Source organism: Theobroma umbraticum, unplaced genomic scaffold (genome assembly GCF_002168275.2).
Source record: "Theobroma umbraticum cultivar Fairchild unplaced genomic scaffold, ASM216827v3 scaffold_34.0, whole genome shotgun sequence".
In the NCBI taxonomy this organism is placed as follows: Eukaryota; Viridiplantae; Streptophyta; class Magnoliopsida; order Malvales; family Malvaceae; genus Theobroma; species Theobroma umbraticum.
This window is the reverse complement of record NW_018397275.1, coordinates 890,844-911,338: the sequence shown is the minus strand read 5'-3', so window position 1 is coordinate 911,338 and position 20,495 is coordinate 890,844. Positions and strand designations below refer to the sequence as shown.

At 30.7% G+C, this 20,495-nt stretch overlaps 2 protein-coding genes and 1 non-coding gene across 5 annotated transcripts in view; 1 reads left to right on the top strand and 2 right to left on the bottom strand.

The window, feature by feature from the left end:
- Window positions 1–7,295: 7,295 nt before the first annotated feature.
- ATXRCC1 (BRCT domain-containing DNA repair protein) lies at window positions 7,296–11,827 on the bottom strand. Of its 3 annotated transcripts, XM_021443057.1 has the most exons (8): window positions 11,724–11,827; window positions 11,238–11,471; window positions 10,961–11,149; window positions 10,363–10,474; window positions 9,594–9,673; window positions 9,362–9,472; window positions 9,158–9,244; window positions 7,296–7,852 (listed from the first exon to the last, which is right to left on the bottom strand). In XM_021443057.1, the coding sequence occupies exons 2-8, from the start codon at window positions 11,400–11,402 to the stop codon at window positions 7,514–7,516; spliced, it is 1,083 nt and encodes a 360-aa protein (XP_021298732.1). In that variant the 5' UTR covers window positions 11,403–11,471; window positions 11,724–11,827; the 3' UTR covers window positions 7,296–7,513. The 3 variants fall into 3 exon arrangements, with proteins under 3 accessions (XP_021298732.1, XP_021298733.1, XP_089641619.1); XM_021443058.1 differs by lacking the exon at window positions 9,158–9,244; XM_089785493.1 differs by lacking the exons at window positions 9,158–9,244; window positions 11,724–11,827 and having other exon boundaries at window positions 11,238–11,717.
- A 50-nt stretch (window positions 11,828–11,877) lies between these two features.
- TRNAS-AGA (transfer RNA serine (anticodon AGA)) lies at window positions 11,878–11,959 on the top strand. Its single transcript has one exon. It is a non-coding gene; the product is annotated as a tRNA-Ser (tRNA).
- A 3,476-nt stretch (window positions 11,960–15,435) lies between these two features.
- LOC149526384 (uncharacterized) overlaps window positions 15,436–20,495 on the bottom strand; it is a 10,084-nt gene continuing 5,024 nt past the window's right edge. Inside the window, exons 3-4 of the mRNA XM_089785499.1 lie at window positions 16,226–16,320; window positions 15,436–15,667 (exon numbers count right to left, since the gene is read on the bottom strand). Coding sequence (XP_089641625.1) covers window positions 15,436–15,667; window positions 16,226–16,320 — 327 coding nt within the window. The remainder of the gene's footprint in view (window positions 15,668–16,225; window positions 16,321–20,495) is intronic.

The window sequence follows — 20,495 nt, the reverse complement described above, 5'->3', positions numbered from 1 at the left end:
CTGATCTTTCAAGTTTTAAAATTATTATGTTTTCATCATTTTAAATCTTCAAAAAGATTTCAATGTTGGGGTTTTTGATTTTTGATTTTAAAAAAAATCAGGTAAGTGACTTAATATCTCTTTAGTATTTTTATTATCTTAAAATCAACTTTAATATGAATTTTACTATTATGTTATATACATTATATTTTATCTCTTGATTGGAAAGTGAATTTGCTATTATATAGCTATTGATGAAAAACCACGAATGTCCATTCCTTAAAGTGAATGTGACAAATGAGCTACTAATAAAAAATTATGAATGGTCATTCTCTGAAGTGAATGTGACAAACAAGATACTAATAAAAAATTATAAATTAGTTCATTCTTTGAAGTGAATGCGGTATTATTTAATAATTATAGTTATAATCATGAATCCATCCATTCCTTGAAGTGAATGCAATATCATTTAATTATTATAGCCATAACAATTTACACGAGCACTATTTTAATTATTATTTTACCACAAGAAGTGGATGGATATTTTATAATCTGAATTGAAGAATAATTTTATTACTAAAAGTTGATAGATAATTTTACTATAAAAATGAATGGATGCCTATAATCCACCAGAAGTGGATAACCCATCATGTGTGAATTTGGTTGTATACTTGTAATCTACCACAAATAGATGAATAATTTAAAGTAGATGGATACCTTAACACACTAGCCCACCAGTAGTGGATAACCCATCAAGATGTGGATGATTACTTATAACCCACCAGAAGTGGATAACCCATCAAGATGTGGATGACTACTTATAACCCACCAGAAGTGGATAAATAATGAAAAGTATAAAATGAATATAGAAAATATATTGTTATTGATGTGGCATAAAAGATCATTAGTTATGTCTTAAATTTTATCAAGCATCACTAATTGTGATAATTTTAATCATGGTCAAGTTGATATAGTACATCAAGATATTTATCCACCATAAAAGAGGAATTGATTATATGATTGGTAATAAATATATCTATTATTGATTTTTCTTCTCTTCAAAAAGAAATTGATCATTTGACTGGTAATAGAAATATCCGAGAACGAACTTAATAGTAATTGGTATATTTAGGATAATTATATTATGAACAAGTTTTAATATGTTTTTATTACATTTAAATGATATGTTCTTATTACGTGTTTTAATTCTATGTTTAATATTCTTTTATGTTAACTTGCAAGTTTCTTATTGTATATATTTTATTTTATTGAAGAAAATATAGATATTGATATTGTTGGATCTAAGATCAATAATGTAAATATATGTCTAACAGACATTATTGCAACACACATTATATTTAACGACATAAAAAAAAGTCAATATTAGTTTAATATCTGGTAGTACAAGATTAATTGGAGGCTTCAGAAGAGCTAATATTTTACGACCTTAAAGAATAAAGTAATAGATGATGTATTATTTTCTATTAAGTCTCAAAGAAGTTTATTAAGTTTTAAAGATATTTGTCTGAATAGATATTATATTGAGACAACGAATGGAAACACTTAATACTTCTACATTACCTTTATTATTTCAAGTAGAAAATGTGTGTAAAAAAAAATTACTTGTTCTGGTCTTAGAATTAAACTATACAAATATTAGAATAATTGAAACTCATAGTAAACCAGAAGTTTACTAATGATTTTAATATTTGACATGACCGATTGGACCATCCCGGATCAATAATGATGTAAAAAAAATTAAAAATTTATACGATCATTCATTGAAAAACCAGAAGATTGAGAAAATAAATAAATTTTATGTCTAATGAATTTTATGTGCTGCTTGCTCTGAAGGTAAATAAATTATAAGACTATCATCAGCTAAAGTTGGGATTGAATTCCCTACATATTTTAATAATACTCATGTTATATGTGGATTCATACATCCACTATGTGAACCATTTAGATATTTTATAGTTTTAATCGATGTATTGACTAAATGGTCACATGTATGCTTATTATCAGTTTGTAATTTGGCATTTGCAATCATTCGTTTGCAAGCACATCTTCTTAGTTATATAATCAAGATTATCTGTCTTAACAATACTGGTGGATTTACATCTCAAACTTTTAATATTGCATATTAGTTGGAATAACTATTAAACAGCTTGTCACTTATGTTTATATACAAAATCGTCTAGCAGAATTATTTATTAAACACTTCCAACTAATTAAAAGGCCATTTCTTATGGAATTCAAAGTCCCAATGTTTGCTTGGGGGCATGCAATTTTAGATACGATAGTATTTGTATGCATCAGGTCAAACAAGTTATTATAAATTCTCTCTATACAATTAGTTTATGGTCAATAACTAAATATTTCTCATCTAAGAATTTTTGGATGTGCGGTATATGTTCCAATTGCTCCATCACAATGCACAAAGACAGGTCCTCAAAGGAGGTTAGGAATATATATTGGATATGAATCTCCATCTATAATAAATATCTAGAACCTTCAATAGGAGATTTATTCACTACAAGATTTGCTGACTGCCATTTTGATAAAACAATCTTTCTAACATTAAGGGGAGAAAATAAACAGCTGAAAAAGGAAATATCTTGGAATACATTATCATTGTCTAGTCTTGATGCTCATACAAATCAATGTGAACAAAAAATTTAAAAGATAATTCATTTGCAGAATATAACAAATCAGTTGTCAGACGTATTTACTGACCTAAAAAGAGTAACTAAATCTTATATATCAACTGCAAATGCTCCAATCAGAATTGATGTAGGACAATCTACTATTGTTAATGAGTCTAAGACATGCCAGAAGCGTGGAAGACCAATTGGTTCCAAAGACAAAAATCCTCGAAAAAGAAAAAGAGCAAATATTCAAGATAGTCAAAAAAAGCAAAAAAAAAACTCCAGAAGAGACCCCTGACATAATTCCAGAAGAAATTTTGGTACTTGAAATTAGTGAAAATGAAAAGATCTCAATAAATTATATCATGACGGGAAAAAGTAAGAACCAAAATGAAATAAACGTCGACAATATTTTTGCATACAATATAGCACTCAATATTATGAAAGAAAATGAGGATCTTGAACCTACATATATTGAAAAATGTAGATATAGAAATGATTGGCTAATGTGGAAAGATGCAATCAAAGTGAAATTAAATTCACTAGCAAAATGTGAAGTTTTTGGACCTATAGTCTGTACACCAAATGGCGTAAAATCAATGGGATATAATAGTTATTTGTGCGAAAACGAAATGAGAAAGATGAGATTGAGAGATATAAAGCACGGCCTGTCACACAAGGTTTTACCCAAAAACTTGGTACTTGATTATGAAGAGACATATTCTCGTGTGGTGGATGCAATTACATTTTGATATTTAACTAGTCTGGCAATATATGAGAAGATTGAAATGCATCTAATGAATATAGTTATAGTCTATTTATATGACTCATTTGATATCGATATTTATATGAAAATTCTTGAAGGATTTAAGTTGCTTTAAGCATAAAATTTGAATTTTTGAGAAATTTATTTGATCAAATTAAATAAATATGTCTATGGATTAAAGTAATCCAGACACATGTGGTATAATCTCCTTAGTGCATATTTGTTGAAAGAAGGTTATAGGAATAACCCTATATGCCCATAAATGTTATGAAAGGGTTTATATATGAATTTATTATTGTTTATGTTGATGACTTGAACATTATTGGAACTTCTGAAGAGTTATCAAAAGCTATGGATTACTTAAAGAGAGAATTTGAGATGAAAGACCTTGAAAAAATAAAGTTTTGTTTGGATTTTCAGATTGAATACTTGACAAATGAAATTTTTGTCCATCAATCAAATTATATAGCAAAAGTGCTAAAATGATTTTATATGGACAAAACATATCCATTGAGTTCACCAATGGCTGTAAGGTCACTAAATGTGAAAAAAAAAGACCATTTTCAACCCCGTGAAGATGATAAAGAACTTTTTGGTCTTGAAGTACCATATCTTATTGCAATTGGAGCACTAATGTATCTTGCTAGCAATGCAAGACTTGACATATGAATTGCTGTGAATTTATTAGCAAGATATAGTTCTTCTCCTACTTGAAGACCTTGGAATTGAATTAAACATATACTTCGATATCTCCAAGAAACAATGGATATGAAATTACATTATTCAAATGCATCAAAATAAATTTAATTAGTTATGCAGATGCAGAATATTCATCTGATCCACACAAAGCTCGATCCTAGACAAGTTACTTGTTCACATATGGAGGTATAACTATCTCATGGCATTTTATAAAGCAAACTATATTTGCTATATCTCCTAACCATGCAAAAATTTTAGCAACTCATGAGCAAGTCATGAATGTGTCTGGTTAAGATCTGTAACTTAATGTATTTGAGAAATGTGTGGATTGTCAACTAAGAAAGAAATTTCAACAACGTTATATGAAGATAATACTGCTTGCATAGTATAGTTAAAGGAAGGATATATTAAAGGCGATCGAACAAAATACATAGTTCGCCAAAATCCATCTTTACTTATGATTTTCAAAAAATTGGTAAAATAAGTGTTCAACAAATTCAACTAAGTGACAATCTAGCAAATTTGTTCACTAAAGCCTTTTTTATTGCAACATTTGAAAAGTTGGAATGCATCATTTTAAAGATCTCTACAATGCAGTCATTAGAGAGAGTAAAATACGCACTGTACTCTTTTCCTTCATCAAGCTTTTTCCCACTGGGTTTTTCTTGATAAGATTTTTAATGAGGCAGTATTTCATAAGCATATTCTTAAAAAAGAATTATGTACTCTTTTTTCTTCACTTGAATTTTTTCTCATGAGTTTTTTTCCTTGTAAGGTTTTAATAAGGCATATTCTTAATATAATGGATATTCAAGGGGGAGTGTTATGAATATTTTGTTAATATCCATTCACGTTATCTATATCTAGATTTGATGTAAATCATATTAAATTATGATATAATCAATTTAATCTTTAAGTGTTATCTTCATCTTGTAAAAAGGTTATTTGCCTATAAATAAGCCTCCTTAGTTCATTTGTATACATACTTCAATAAGAGTTTTTCTCTCCCCTTAAATACTTTCTTTCCTTCTAAATACTTTCTCTTATATTTCTCTTATAGTTGTTCTTTTATATTTATTTCATAACACATTTAAACTTTTTAATTTATTGATTAGTGTATGATTTCTTTTCTTAAAGAGTATAGATTCGAAACCACTTTCGTAAAAAAAAATTAAATACTATAATATATTTAATTAAATTATGTTACAGTGTTTGTTATAATGTAATTCGATTGTGTTGATGGTTTTGGATTGTGATTGCATTGATGGTAATGTTCTATAATCACAATTCATAATATATGTATTAAGTTTAATATTTTAATAAATTAATTTTTTATTAATTAATATATAAATTATTAATTTATTGATAAATTAATTAATAAATTTTCGTGATGGTATTAATTTATAAAAATTTTATTATAATTTTACTAAGTTAATGGCAACAAATTGAGGTCCAAATATGGAAGGTGAGTTACTAACAACGAAAGAAAGAAAAGGAAAGTGGAAGCTTTTATCTTTTTTTTTTCTTACCTCTGAAAATATTTATGTTTTCTTCTAATATTTTAATCAACCAAATGACAAATTGATAATTTATTTTATAACGACGTCATTATTGTTCTATATCTTAGATTATTTTAAGTTTTTTATCATGTACTATTTAAATAATCTTTAAATATTTTTGTTCTTTTAGAATTGTAGAAGACATATATTGTAATTAATAATAATGATAAATAAGCAATTAAAATATATGTGAATTAAGAATAAAGCCAATATAAATGTGTTTATGCCATAAAACATCTATTTAATTTATGCAAATCCACCGATAAAATCTCAAAAATGCCAAAGATAAAATCTTCCGAGAGTTGGAGGTTTTTTGAAAATTTCAATACTAAGAATTTATATAAATACTAATAGAGGAGATAATTAAATAAATAGATAAAAATATAGAACACAAATAAATAAAATTTTTTCAATGATAAAATTTCAAGGATGCCAAAAGAGATTCTTAAGAATTTCAATAAGAGAAAATATTTTTGAAAATTCTAAATATCAAATAATTTTCATTTGTCTTGGAGAAAATAAAGTAAAATAATTATCACAGGTGGTAAAACAATACAATGGAAAATAAGTAAAGAAAATAAAATTGAATATTAAACTAAAATTGATTTTAATAAGACTATAAAATAACACATAACTAATTAAGTACCGATTAATAGACTCTTCTTTATGTCAAACAATTGACAACATGCATTACACGTGAATATTTATTTTTATTTGTTTTTAATAATAATGATATATAAATACAAATATTAAGAAAGTGAAAAATTTGAAGTAAAAATCATTTAAATTTTATAATGTTAATCTATAAATCCTTCAATACTAGTCAAATTAAGAAAAATATTTGAAGAAAATATAAAATTAAAAATTATTTGAAATCAAGAATGAAAATATAAAATTATAAAAAAATTATCATTTTTATATAAATGTTACACACATAAGTATTCATTTGACTTTTCTTTGTCGGTGTTAAGAGGTTCTTCTTGAGTTCGACTTGGGCTAAAGTTTCGGTTTGGGCTACAGAGGAGCCCTTTTTACCTAAAAGGGGTGCTCCTTGATCCGGGACCAATGAGCCGCACAAGGGTTCTGAACGTGCAACATCCAAGGAGTTCTGATATGCATAAAAAATCCATTAAAAACCGGTAAAAGAGTTAAAATGCATCTGCTACGAAGAAATTCTTCCTCAAGCATTTCAAGTCTGGTCATGTGTCACGGGGTCATTACTCTCTCCCCCATAAACATGTCTATAGGGGTGTGCAGCACCACCGCTTATAAGGAGCCCAGGACCTCCCGTTCCTGCCTGATGTGGGATTGAGGCACTTTCCTTGTGACACTCTCACCCACCCGAATCGGCAAGCGTCCTCGCTGCCGTCGGCCACCCTGCCTACCCCGTTGGGCCCCACTGGGCCAACCCCACCGGGCCGGGCGCTTGGCGTGAGTCAGAACGAGGACCGGTCTGCTCTGATACCACTTTGTCACGGGGTCATTACTCTCTCCCCCATAAACATGTCTATAGGGGTGTGCAGCACCACCGTTTATAAGGAGCCCAGGACCTCCCGCTCCTGCCTGATGTGGGATTGAGGCACTTTCCTTGTGACACATGGACGTGGTTGGGATTTCAGCCTCGAATTTCAGACTAATACAATATAAATAGTGAAAAAATGTGATTGCCTGAATTAAGTTATGAAAGAGACAAACATCCAAAAGGAAAGATGAGAGTATGCCAAGCTGAAAGGAACAGCACTGGGAACCCTGTCTCTCTTCGACCAATGTTGTTAAACCTGTAATGCATATGCTTCAAGTCAACACTCTAGCATATAACACAAATTATACCGGTACTTCAGCCCACCGGCGTAAAACTTCATTTACAAAGTTTCAGAAGCAAAATTCTTGTAAGCAAGGTCTATCTCCTCCTCTGTCATCTCGATCGTTTCATCGCTGTCATATCCTGTTGCATCCCTGGAGCTAGCTTTTGTTCCCCCCTTTTTACCCTCTTCACCTCCATCAGTCTTTGGCTTTTTATTTTTTGATGAAGAATCACCATCTAACCTGGTTAGTTCATCCTCGTATATTTGTTTGCAGGCCTTGGCTTTCCTCAAAAGATCTTCCTTGGCGAGTGAACCACGCTCACTGCCCTCAAACATGGCAAGCTCCTTGACCACACGAGGGACAAAGCTCCACTGCTCAGTGATTTGCCACACATCCTAAACAACAGGCAAAATGGTAAATTATGTTAGAAGCAAGACAGTAACAGCCACAAAAATCATGGTTATAAGAATTTTTAATTTCTAATATGAACATGTCTTGCACCAAGATTCTGCATCATAGTCCCAGCTACAGGCAACTAGAGAAAAAAAATATGAAAGAAACCAACAATTCCATAATATAAAGTGATAAAATGATCCCCAAGTATATTAATTGCTTTATGCCAAGATAGTTATCAGGAAGCACTGTCAGCAATCAACATTCATTTTGAATAATTTTATGTTTTACTGACAGATCTTACAAACAATATGGACCTTATAAACACCACTGTTATAAATCCTCATTCACAGAACTGCTTCAGTTAGCCTACTACAAGAGGCTCCTGATGAAGGAGCAAAAAGAGGTTACTGATTGATGATCATCCTTCGAACTTCATTACTGCTAATAATGCCAGAAAATCATAAAGAAACACTTGCCAACAGCTGAAAATAAGAGGGAAAAATTTCAAGGATACCATTTGTAGAATACTGAGTTGCCAAGAAAAGCAAATGATCTAAGAGAACGTAAACACCCTTGACCCTGCCCTTTGAATAACACTTTGCAACAACAATTATTTTTATTCCATCATAGATAAAGTGTGACTAAGTTGAATGCTTGTGGCATTTTGTCTAATTTTCAAATAAAATGATTATAATTAAGAAGAAGATTATTTTATTGATGAATCTGCAACAGGCAAATTTATATTTATATGGGTGGTGCTACAAGTACCTCCTAAAGGGAGACATCCATAACAAACAATAATAGTTGGGTTGGGAGCTCCATGGGAGTGCCAGCTCTCAACCCACCTACTTTTCTTTTTTCTCTTAAGATTTTGAAGTTGGACAATTTTATTATCTATTTTATGTGAAACTTTTTTCTTTAATTTTCATTAACTATATTATACTACAATATAATAAATTGAAAAAAATTTGTTGAAAATTCTTTGTTGAATGAAAAAAAAAAAACAAGAAAAAGTGAGAACAAGAGATAATAAATGATGTGTAAAAGAGTAAAACATTTTTACTTTCTTTTACTCAATTTTTTAAATTTTTTAGATTTTATTCTTTAAAAAGATTGCGATTTCAAATAAGTAAAAAAAATAGAAAATATTTTGAAAGTTAGGTATTTTATTAATCTATTACTATTTTCCTAATAAAAAAAATTGTAACCCTGAGGGTGGCTGGGCGAATTATCTAGTTTATATTATATTCACCGTATAATCCTGAAAATGTTTGCTTAAACTCATTTTCCTGAGAACAGCATACCTGCTTTTGTTCAAGACAATCTATGGCATCTTGCAAACAAGTTAAGATCCCTTCACCAGCTATTTGCTTTATCTCATGTGGTTCTGGCTGTTAAAAGAGAACGCAGATATCATGCTAGTATATAGATATTGGAAGTCTACATGGACAAGGAGGCCAACTACACCAATATATCAGCAGAAAATGAAAGCAATAAATGCCACTCGCCTTTTCCTCTTGACTCTCTAGCCATGAAATCGTTCCAATGAAATCATCAATAACCCACTTCTTCACTTCAGGAGGAAGAAAGCTTTCTTTAGCGGGATGAGAAGCTTTATTCTGAAAATAAATCACCACTGGTAAATATAGCAACTATATAGTCCTAGTATTTTAAACTATGGGATAATGGAACTGAAAGGAAAGTGCAATCATTCTATCTTTTTTAACAACCAAAGGCTACCTTGGAGGGAATGGAAGTTGTCTTTGATTGTGATTTTTCAACTTGCTTGTAAGATTTTGTTGATGAGGATCCTTCTTGTTCTGCAAGCACTCTTTGAATTAAGAACATAAGACTTCTTAGACAGGCTGAAACATGGAAATACTAGTAGGGAAAACACTACAATAATTACAGTTAGATGAATACAACACATTAGACTTCAATAATGCACCAAAATTTTTCAGTTAAAAATTGAATGTCATTTGACTCATCTCAGCCACTGCTAATGATTAATCACAGCAGGAAAAACTACGTGGTTATAGTCACACAGGGCTTGCTATAAAGATATGTTCTTCTTGATCTTTTGTAAAGCCATTTGCACACAAAAGTGGTGAAAATTTGGCTCACTGCTGTAACATAGCTCCAGACAGCAAATCTGAAAGAGGAGGGGCCAACAGCTCTATGGTTCTATTAGATAACTCAGTAAGTTTCAAGATAAACCAGGTCACATTGAAGCAAAGTAAATCTCCTTTATTATTCTCAAAGATCACTTTTCACCATAAGTTGTTAAAAACTCACGTACTAAAGTTTTATAAAGATATGTTTAATGATCAGCAGCCCAAATGATTCGAACAAGGGTGAAAATAAACAAGCCCCAAAAACCTTGGCTTGGGTGATTAGCACAAGGGATAAGGCTCAAAGAGGTCTTCCATTTATGTCTTCTCTAACATAATAATTTCATAAGTAGTCTTCACTCAAAAGGGCACAAAAGAAGGCACCCAGATTACATTACCTTCACTAGTTTCATGGGAAATGTTGCTTCTACGCCAAGGTTTCCCAGCATGCATGAGGTAAGGATCAATATCTACAACCTTTTTCTGTGCATAACATTCTGATATCCATTCCTGAGGCAGAACAAAGTAGATTTTTTTTTTTTTTGAAAAGCAGAACAAAGTAGATATAATCAGATTAACAAGCAAGAGTCTACACAAGTATCATATAACAGCTTGAGGAGAATCTCAGATAATAGAGAAATAATCTTCTCCTTCTTTTTGATAAGCAGAAACAATCTGCTCTATTATGAATGAAATGACCATGGGAGCTCATCCACTAACAAATCCTCTTCACCTGATTTCAGCATTGAATGAATTTTCCCATTCCCATATAGTTAGCAGCCTCAAATTTTATAACTCAGATAACACATAATATCTTAAGACAAAATAGGAGTAACAAGACGATAGTTAAAACTCAAAAGCACAGAATCTCCTTATGTTTGAATTTGACCAAATAGCAAATTGGATAGGTGAACTAAAAAGGTGAGACTACAACAACTGAGTCATGAGTGGTGCAATGGATCTAGAATTCATTTATACCTCAGCAGTTTACATTACCTTCGATACAATTGTTCCACAATCTGCTTCAACTTGTCGGAACTTTGGAGTATTTTGAAATGCACATACCAAGAGAGTGCAATTTGAATTCCAGTCAGGCTGGTATTCTGCTCCCATTGCCAAAGCCTGCGACCGCAACGTACTGCGCTCCGGATTAACAAATCCTGACAATACAAAGACCACCCCTTCCTGCCCAGAGAGAAACAAATCAAATACAATTCCATTGCTTGATCATAGAAACTAAGAAAATCAAAGTCACTTCATAAATATTCAGTACCATAATTTTGGAAAAGTTTGTGCTGTTAGAACCTTGACCATGCCCTTTACCATCATTTGACTCATTTGATTTACTCTCATTCTCCCTTGAACTCATCCATGATGGAAGATTTCTCGTCTGGGTCTTTCCAACACCACCACTTCGGCTTGTCTTTGAATCAGACATGTTAAATTTTAAGGGCCACCTCGATAACTATAATAATCTTTGTTCAATTTTTGATACCATGCAAGCAAGCTGTTTCAGATTCCATATTAATCAGCAACAACTGGAGATAAATTTCACTTAAAATGACTACCAAACATGGCCGTCTGAAACAATTATACTATATTAATATTACTATCGTTCCATTACATGCCAAATCAATGATCACAAAAACTTTACAAATTCATATGATGATTGGGCAATTTTGCTAAACCAAAATAACACATTGAATCGAATAACTAATTAAAGCTGGAACGCAAAATTTAAAGAGAGAATAGAGAAGACCTGTTTTTCTTCTGTTTGAAACTAGAAGGAAGGGTCCTTTAGATACTGGGTTATGTGATATTCATTTTAAAAGGGAAAGATTCAGAATACCGACAGCCGCCCAATTTTTTATATATCTTTATAGTATACTAAAGGGGGAGCGTCGATCGTCATTGTGGACGTGCCGGAGTGGTTATCGGGCATGACTAGAAATCATGTGGGCTCTGCCCGCGCAGGTTCGAATCCTGCCGTTCACGTTTTTCCTTTTGTTCTTTTTTTTTTTTCGATTTTTACAAATATATGTCTAATCCTAGCATGTTTATTTAAGGATGTCAATGGATTCCTTTTATTTTTTTTTCGATTTTTACAAATATATGTCTAATCCTAACACGTTTATTTATGGATGTCAATGGATATCCTGTTATAGGATACGAACGGGTATCTGATCTTCTTATATAGAGTTAGGATATCTTATAATCGAGTTCGAGTAGTAAAATTACTACCCATATCGAATTTGGGTTTTATCTCTTGGATATTTGATACCTGAACTCGATTATATATATTTTTTTAATTTTATGTATTCAAATACAAATTCATATTATTAATTAAATTAATTCATAAAACTATGATTTTTAATTAACTTGTAATATCATTTAATACATATATTTTATATATTGTGTTAATTTATAAAGAATACAATTACTATTACATATATATTTTTAGTTTGTACACTTTAAATATAAATATATTTACTTTCTATTTTGTGTTAACGTTACAGAAATTATAACTTATAAAATTATTGTTTATAATATATACTTTTGTGTATATAAACTTATAAAATATATACCTAAAAAGAAATTATAAGATTAGAATAATTTTGGAAAATAGTTATTTTTTTAATTCATTGGACAAACCCATATAGTTAATTAAACTTGTAATGTTTAAGTTGTTGTTTGAATATTTGTTTTTAATTATTTAAGTTGATATTTGAGATATTTATTTTTGATTATTTAATTTAAATTTTATTATTTATGTGCTTTTATAAATTTAATTATTGGTGAATTATATGAAATATGGATGAAAATATTATTGTATATAGATACGGGGTATGGGTTCGGGTAATTGGGTATCCATTAAGAGTATTTTAATAATTTTTTAACATAATCGAGTTTTTAAACAGATTCGAATAATTATCGGGTAGTAAATATGTATTAGGGTTCAGGTTAGGGTAGTAAAGTTAAAAAATATTCAAGTAATTATCGGGTTTGGGTACTCTATTTTTTAATTGAGTTCAAGTTTGGATACCTCAAACTTAACGAATACCCTACCTGTTGACATCCCTACTTTTGTTTTTATTTGGATTGAGTGGAATGGAATAAAATGAAACGGAAGGGAAATAGTACCTTTTCCTTTGTTTAAAAAATATTTTAATGTATAAATCTCTCATTTTCAAAAAAATACTTTTATTTTAAAACTATTATTTTATTCTAACTTATAACAAATATATAATAGCAAAATGATTTACTAAAGCTATGATTTCATTCCTTTTCCACCATTCAATGAAACGAAGTTAAGTGACATTTGATATTTTACTAGGAATGTAATTTTTAGGTATGTAATTGTTGATTAGACAATATTATAGCAGTTAGTATACATGAGAATGTGATTATTGAGAAAATTATATTGCAATGTTTAGTTTGACAACACTTTACTTAGAATATAATGTTAATTTACAAAATTACCTTTATATATGAAAATGTAAAGTTGAATAAACTTATATTTTTTAGTGTAAATTTTTAATTTTTCAAATGTTATCTCTTAAAATACTTTTTTAACAAAAAGAATTTTTATTAACCATACATCTAGTATGCCATTGTTAATCTTTAGCTAAATTAGCAAGAGACTCCTATTGGCATGGAATCGACTTGGCAAGAAAAAGCTTTGCATGGGCTCAACAACTTATAGAAAACAAAAATCCTACAAAACGATCCATCCCTAAAAACAAGATTATGTCAAGCTTGCCTTAACACAAACGAACAACAAGGCACATGAAAAGTATCTCCTATAACAATACACAAACCAAAACCACTTGAAGCACACATCACAAGACCAAGGAATCAAAACAAAGAAGGTGTAGATTACAAGAAAATTACATCAGGGCCCAGGGGTGTTCCAAGTATAGAAGTGCCTAAAAGCGTTCCAAGTGTAGAAGCACCTAGGAGTGTTCCAAGTACAGAAGCTCCCAGAGGCGTTCTACGGGCGAAAGTGCCCAAGAATGTTCCCAGCGTAGAAGTTTCCAAGGGACGTTCTAAACGCAGAAGTGTCTAGGGTTGTTCCAAGCATGGAAGTGCTAAGGGATGTTCCAAGCACGGAAGCTCTCGGGTTCCCAACGCGAAAATGTTTAGGAGCATTATAAACACAAAAACACCCACAAACAAGCATAGAACAACTATTTGTATTGAAAGTGAAAGTAACTCAGAATAAGTGGTAGGGTTTATGAGTTACCTTAACATTTGAGATGTTTTAGACAGCTTGGCTTGGTGTTTTAAATATAAAAATAGTTAAAAAGGCTTCCTTTTACCTTTTTTTAAAAATAGAAAGAGCACGACTAACCCACCTTATAATACCACCAATTTCTCTGTTATATGCAATCCCATCACGGTAACTACTTCCATTAGCACTCAAAGTTTTGTTACAAAGAAATACTTGGAGAAGTTACTCGATCAGAAGAACAAGTGTCTCAACTTCTTAGCATTTAACTTGAAACTACCCTATCCTGCTAAAGTAGTCGCTAAACCATACCCCAAGAATTACACCAGCCCAAAATTCAAACAATTTAATGGCAAAACCAGTGATGCTTAAGAACATGTCATGAAGTTTGTAAAAACCTTCGAAGTCTTAGGCTTGGACGATGATCTACAGCTGAAGGAGTTCTCTAAGTCCTTTACTGAGAAAGCCTACAACTGGTATGTTAATCTGACTCCTGGCTACTTGTTTCGATAAACAAAACACCCTAATTGTGAACGCAATTCAAGGATATAGCTTGAATGTTGCATTGTCACTATTGTACGAGTTTGTAAAAGATAAGGATATAAAGCTAAATAAAGCACAATTTTAGGTAATAATTTGTATGGAAGAATCTATAATACTCAATTTTAACTAACTATTATTTTTAAGTAAAGAGTTATAAAAAAATTACATCAAGGGCATTCTTAGCAAGGAAGCGAGTAGTGGTATTTCTAGTAAGAAAGCACCCAAGAACGTTTTTAATAGGAAAGTGCCAAATGGCGTTCCTAGAGTGGAAACACCCAAGGGCATTCCTAGAGTGAAAGCACCTAAAGGCGTTCCTAGCGTGGAGTCGCCCAGGGATATCACTTAGTGCGTAAAGGATAACAATAACAAAAATAAAAAATAAAAAATTATAAAAAAATAATACTAAAAATAAAAGTAATAATAATAAATATATCAATTTGCAAGCTATTCTTCATTTATTTATTTATTTTTATATAAACGTTGCCATGTTTTATTCTATATGCATCTCCTTATTTTATGCATAAAACTCCTTATAAGAATTTCTATATAGAAAGCAAAATGTAGATACCCAATTTTGGTTAACTATTATTTTTGAAGTACTGTTTACAGGAAAATTACATCAAGGGTTATCCAAGCCAAGAAGTGCCCAAGGGTGTTCCAAGCATAGAAGTGTCCAAGGGCATTCTAAGCATGGAAGCGCCTAGGGTGTTCTAAGCGCATAAGTGCTTAAGGGTGTTCTAAGGACAGAAGCACCTAGGGGCATTTCAAGAGCGAAAGCATCCAAGGGAGTTCCGAGAACGACAATGCCCAAGGGTATTCTAAGCGTAGAAGCGTCCAAAGGTATTCCAAGCGGGAAAGCACCTAAGTTCTCAATGTGTAAACGTTCAGGAGCATTACAAGTACAGAAACACAGAAGAACAAGTATGGAACAACTATTTGTATGGGGAATTGAAAGTAATTTAGAACAAGTAGTAGAGTTCATGAGTTTCCTTCATATTTGGGATGTTCTAGAGATCTTGGCTTTGTGGTTCAAATATAGAAATAGTTAACAGGGTTTCTTCTTAACTTTTTCTTGAAGTACATTTACTTTACCCCTTGATCTCTCTTTGCTTCTTAAGAACACACGTGATGCACTATCAAGTGTCATTACTCCATTACCCAAAACTTATGTCCACTACTCGACTATATAGTCATTCTTTTAATATTTCCTAAATCGTTCTTTAACTGCTTTTCTATGACAAACACTTTCTCCCATGATTAAACATGGTCTTTTAACAACTCCTAAGAAAATACTCTTATTTAGTATAAATATGAGGGCCTTAGATGTTGGAAAGAAAGCAGAAATCATTAAACACCCAACAAAGATTATCTTGCAAGCTTTCTTTAAACTCTTTCAAACAGTCTTTCTATTCTACCTTTCTTATTCACCATAATCCGTCGCTTCTTCCACCTTTTCTCATCCCTCACCACTTGCCACCTAGAACACTTACACTTCAAGGATTGCTCTAGCCTTCCTCTTCGCCGCTTGTAGCACATTCTTTATTGAAGGCGAAGCACAAGCGTGGCTAAAGATCCCCTGGTTGTGCTGATCATCATAGCCATAGTTCCAACACAATACCGAAGAAGGTCACGGAACCTTGGTAGATCCAAACAAAAAACATCAACACTCTTCAAGAGACAAAAGCAATTGAAATCACCTCAACAAAGAACAGTAAAAAAGCTAAAGAAGGAAGATGTCAAGAATACCCAGAAATAAACACATCCTTAAAATACAAAAGCCATTGAATCAACAAGAACGAAAACAAAAACTTAAATGATCCCATCAATCACCAAGAAAGGAAAATAGCTTAAAGATCCAAAAACCACAAAAACTTGCCAAAACACCATGAAGAAGACCCTCTCGAGAAACTGATGGGCTTCCATCTCAAAATATATGAAATTACTAAATATTTATTTTCATAACAATGCTTATAAATATTTGAATATTAACATAATATTTGAATATTAATTATTTAAATATTAAACTATATAATATTACTAAACATTTATTTTTATAATAATGCTTATAAATATTCAAAACTAATAATTTTTATAATAATAACTAGAATTATCATACTAATAATAATAATATCCAAAAAAAATCTTTGCTTTTTGTAACACTGATGCCAAAATTTTTCTTAATTGTGAGTTATTAAAGAAGAAAGGATTTTTAGCTTGAGAGGGGTGTACTTGTCCAACCTGTTTTCTTGACTTTCCTTCTTCCATGGAAAGGTCACTTGCCTCTAGCAAATATGGTAAAGCAACCTTCCCATTATAGTACCATATCAAATGTGATAAGGTTATTATATCTAATTAAATTCCTTACAAAGTGCTTAACATCTGTAATACCAAACGAGACTTTAGTAATAAGGATGTCATCTGGTAGGATACATATTATTTTTAAGATACTTTAACTCAAATTTGATTATTTGATAACGTACTTAAACCTTATAAATACCGAACTATTATGCAATATCTGCTACCTCATCTTTTTGCTCTCTTTAGTGCCTTAATTATGCTCATATTTTTGTCACCTCACTAGGAGTAGGAATTATTAAATCCTCTTAATCAACTTACAACAAATATTCTATTTAGTAAACTTCTAATAAACACTCAAAAAATTAAAAGAACATAAATTTCAAAATAAAAAAAGTAAAAAACAAGTAGTATATTGTCAAAATAAACTGACTTACTAATTCATATGAGCATAGGTTACTTTAAAAATCTCGTAAAAACAAAAGAATTGCTCTTATAAAGTTTTACATGTCATTCAGGTTTTCGTCAATATAACACATTTTAAGAAACATCTTTAACAAAACTTTTATCAAACAATTGGTATTGATGATTAAATGAATAGTAATTAAGAGAGTTTAAAACAAATAAATTAGCAAAAAAAATAGTGAAAGGAAAGTAAAATCATGAGAGCAATAGAAAACTGAAATCAAGCCACATTAAGAACCAAGTGAAGAGGTAGAAATAGAAAGAAAAAGAAGTAAAGACATTGTATTTAGGCAAATAAATTTGAGGGAAAAAGGTTGACAAAGTAGGGTGTAATTTTATTTATGGGTATATTGAAAGATTGATGCAATAATAAATAGTTATGCTATTTTTTTGTCATTGACCTTTTAAAAAATTTCAACAATCTATTTTTTTTATTTGATTTAATCAGTTTACTAATATACATTTCTTCTCTATTTTTTCTTCTGTTTAAATTAATATTGAAATAAAAATTTAATAAAAAATTATTGTTTTATAAATTTTTTCTAGAATGATACCAACACGATGCTCTCGGACAATATATACAATTTATTGGTTAAAATCAGGTTGGTATAGTAAGATTTCATGGGAATAATATAATTTGGTAATATAGTAATTGATATTGGGCTGGGAATTATAAAACGTCATATCAAGGATATTAGGCATTTTGTTTGAAATTATAGTATTATAAATCAAAGATAATTAATTAAGTAGTGGATATCAAGTAGATATCACGATATATTAAAGATATCAAGCATTATAATTGAAACTGTAACACCTCAAATTAATGATATCAAACATTATACATGGAAACATAGCACTACAAATCAAGGATCTAATTAAGCAATATCAAAATTATCATCTATAACGTTTGGAACTGTAATATTCCAGATCAAGGATATCAAGCATTAAGCTTCGAAGCGTAGTATTACAGAGCAAAGATATCAAGTACAATGATTTGAATTGTATCACTATAAATCCAAGATATCAAGCATATTATGCTTGGTACTATAACACTCCATATCAATGATATCATTTATTATGCTTGGAATTACAGTATTGCATATTAAGGATATTTAGTAGATATCATTTATTATACTTGATATCATAAGACCCCAAATCAAAGATATTAGGCATTATGCTTGGAATCATACCATTACAAAATCAAGGATAATTAAGTAGTGGATATCAAGTAGATAGCATAACAATTTAAGGATATCAAGCATTATAATTGGAATTGTAACACCTCAGATGAAAGATATCGAGCATTATACTTAGAAACGTAACACTACAAATTAAGGATATAATTAAACAACATCAAAGATATCATCTATTCTGCTTGGAACCATAGTATCCAAGATCAAGGATATTAAGCATTAGGCTTGGAAGTGTAACACTACAGATCATGGATATTAAGTATAATGATTTGAATTGTATCATTATTGATCAAGGATATCAAGCATTATGCTTGGTACCATAACACCTTATATTAAGGATATAATTTATTATGCTTGAAATTGTAGTGCTATAGATTAAGGATATTTTGTAGATATCAAGTAGATATTATCTATTATGCTTGGTACCATAAGACCCTAAATCAATGATATCGAGCATTATACTTAGAATCATAGCATTACAATCAAGCATAATTAAGTAGTAGATATCAAGTAGATATCACAACAAATCAAGAATATCAAGCATTATAATTGAAATTGTAGCACCTCAGATCAAGGATATCAAGTACTATGTTTGGAAGCATAGCACTACAAATCAAGGATATAATTAAGCAGTATCAATGATATCATATATTATGCTTAGAGCCATAGTACCCTAGATTAAGAATATCGATCGTTAGGCTTGGAAGCGTAGTACTATAGATTAAGAATATCAAGCATAATGATTTAAATTGTATCACCATCAATCAACACTACAACATTTTTAACCTTTGGCTGCAAAGAAAATTACAGTCATAGGTGAAAAATGTACAACCTTAAGTTAAGGCTGCACTTTTTCTAAGTGCAGCATTAGCCAATGTATGGAAAAGTATGGCTGCACTTGTTTATGGGATTCAACAGCAAAATTAAAGTGCAGCTATATGCTATATGACTGCAATCTTAAATCATATGGTAGCATATAAAATGTGTAGCTAAAAAAATATAAGATATAAACACATATAACCTTTTAATATGTGATAGAAAGACATGCTCACAAATCATAAAAGTGCCTCTAAAATCAAATTGTAGAACTAATGCCTAAAAAATCAAACGCTTTAAAAACCATTTTCAAAGGTCTTTACAATGTTTATAGTATGGGGTTTTCTCAACTAATTTTAGTCATCTCTCTCTTTCTCTCTTTTTTTCTCTAATCCCTCTCCATACATATTTGTTTGTCCATTCTCCAACCTAACAAAACCAACTAACATTGCAGTTCCAAGCCTTCTTTACCTGCAAAGATTAAGTTACAAGATAAAATTCATTTGCAAGTAGTTCATAATGTAATATGAGACAAAGCAAGATAATATCTGTAAATAATAAGTAATATTTTTCTAAAAAGCGTAATTATATTAATCCATCACCAATGGATGCCATGGCAAGTCTTTTGTCTTATTAGCCTAAGACTTTAATGGCATAAAAATTGGTGTGGTAACAAAGCTGTACAATTACAATAAAATCTCTATGAAGTGACTAAGTTCAACAAGGACAAGATGAAAAGAAAGACTGAAAATAGCAGAAGCCAAAAGCAAGGTAATAAAGAAATGCTCCTGTCACAAAAGTAAAATCAAAGCCAAACCAACAGACCTTAGGACCTTGCTACGTTTCACTAATAGAAATTGCCACCAGAAGATTAAAAAAGAGGCCCTTAAGATCACGAGTAATCAAAAACAAGGAAGCTCCCAGTAGAGAACAATACATCAGAAAACCATGGTAGAGATCTAGCAAAGAACAATACATCAGAAAACCATGA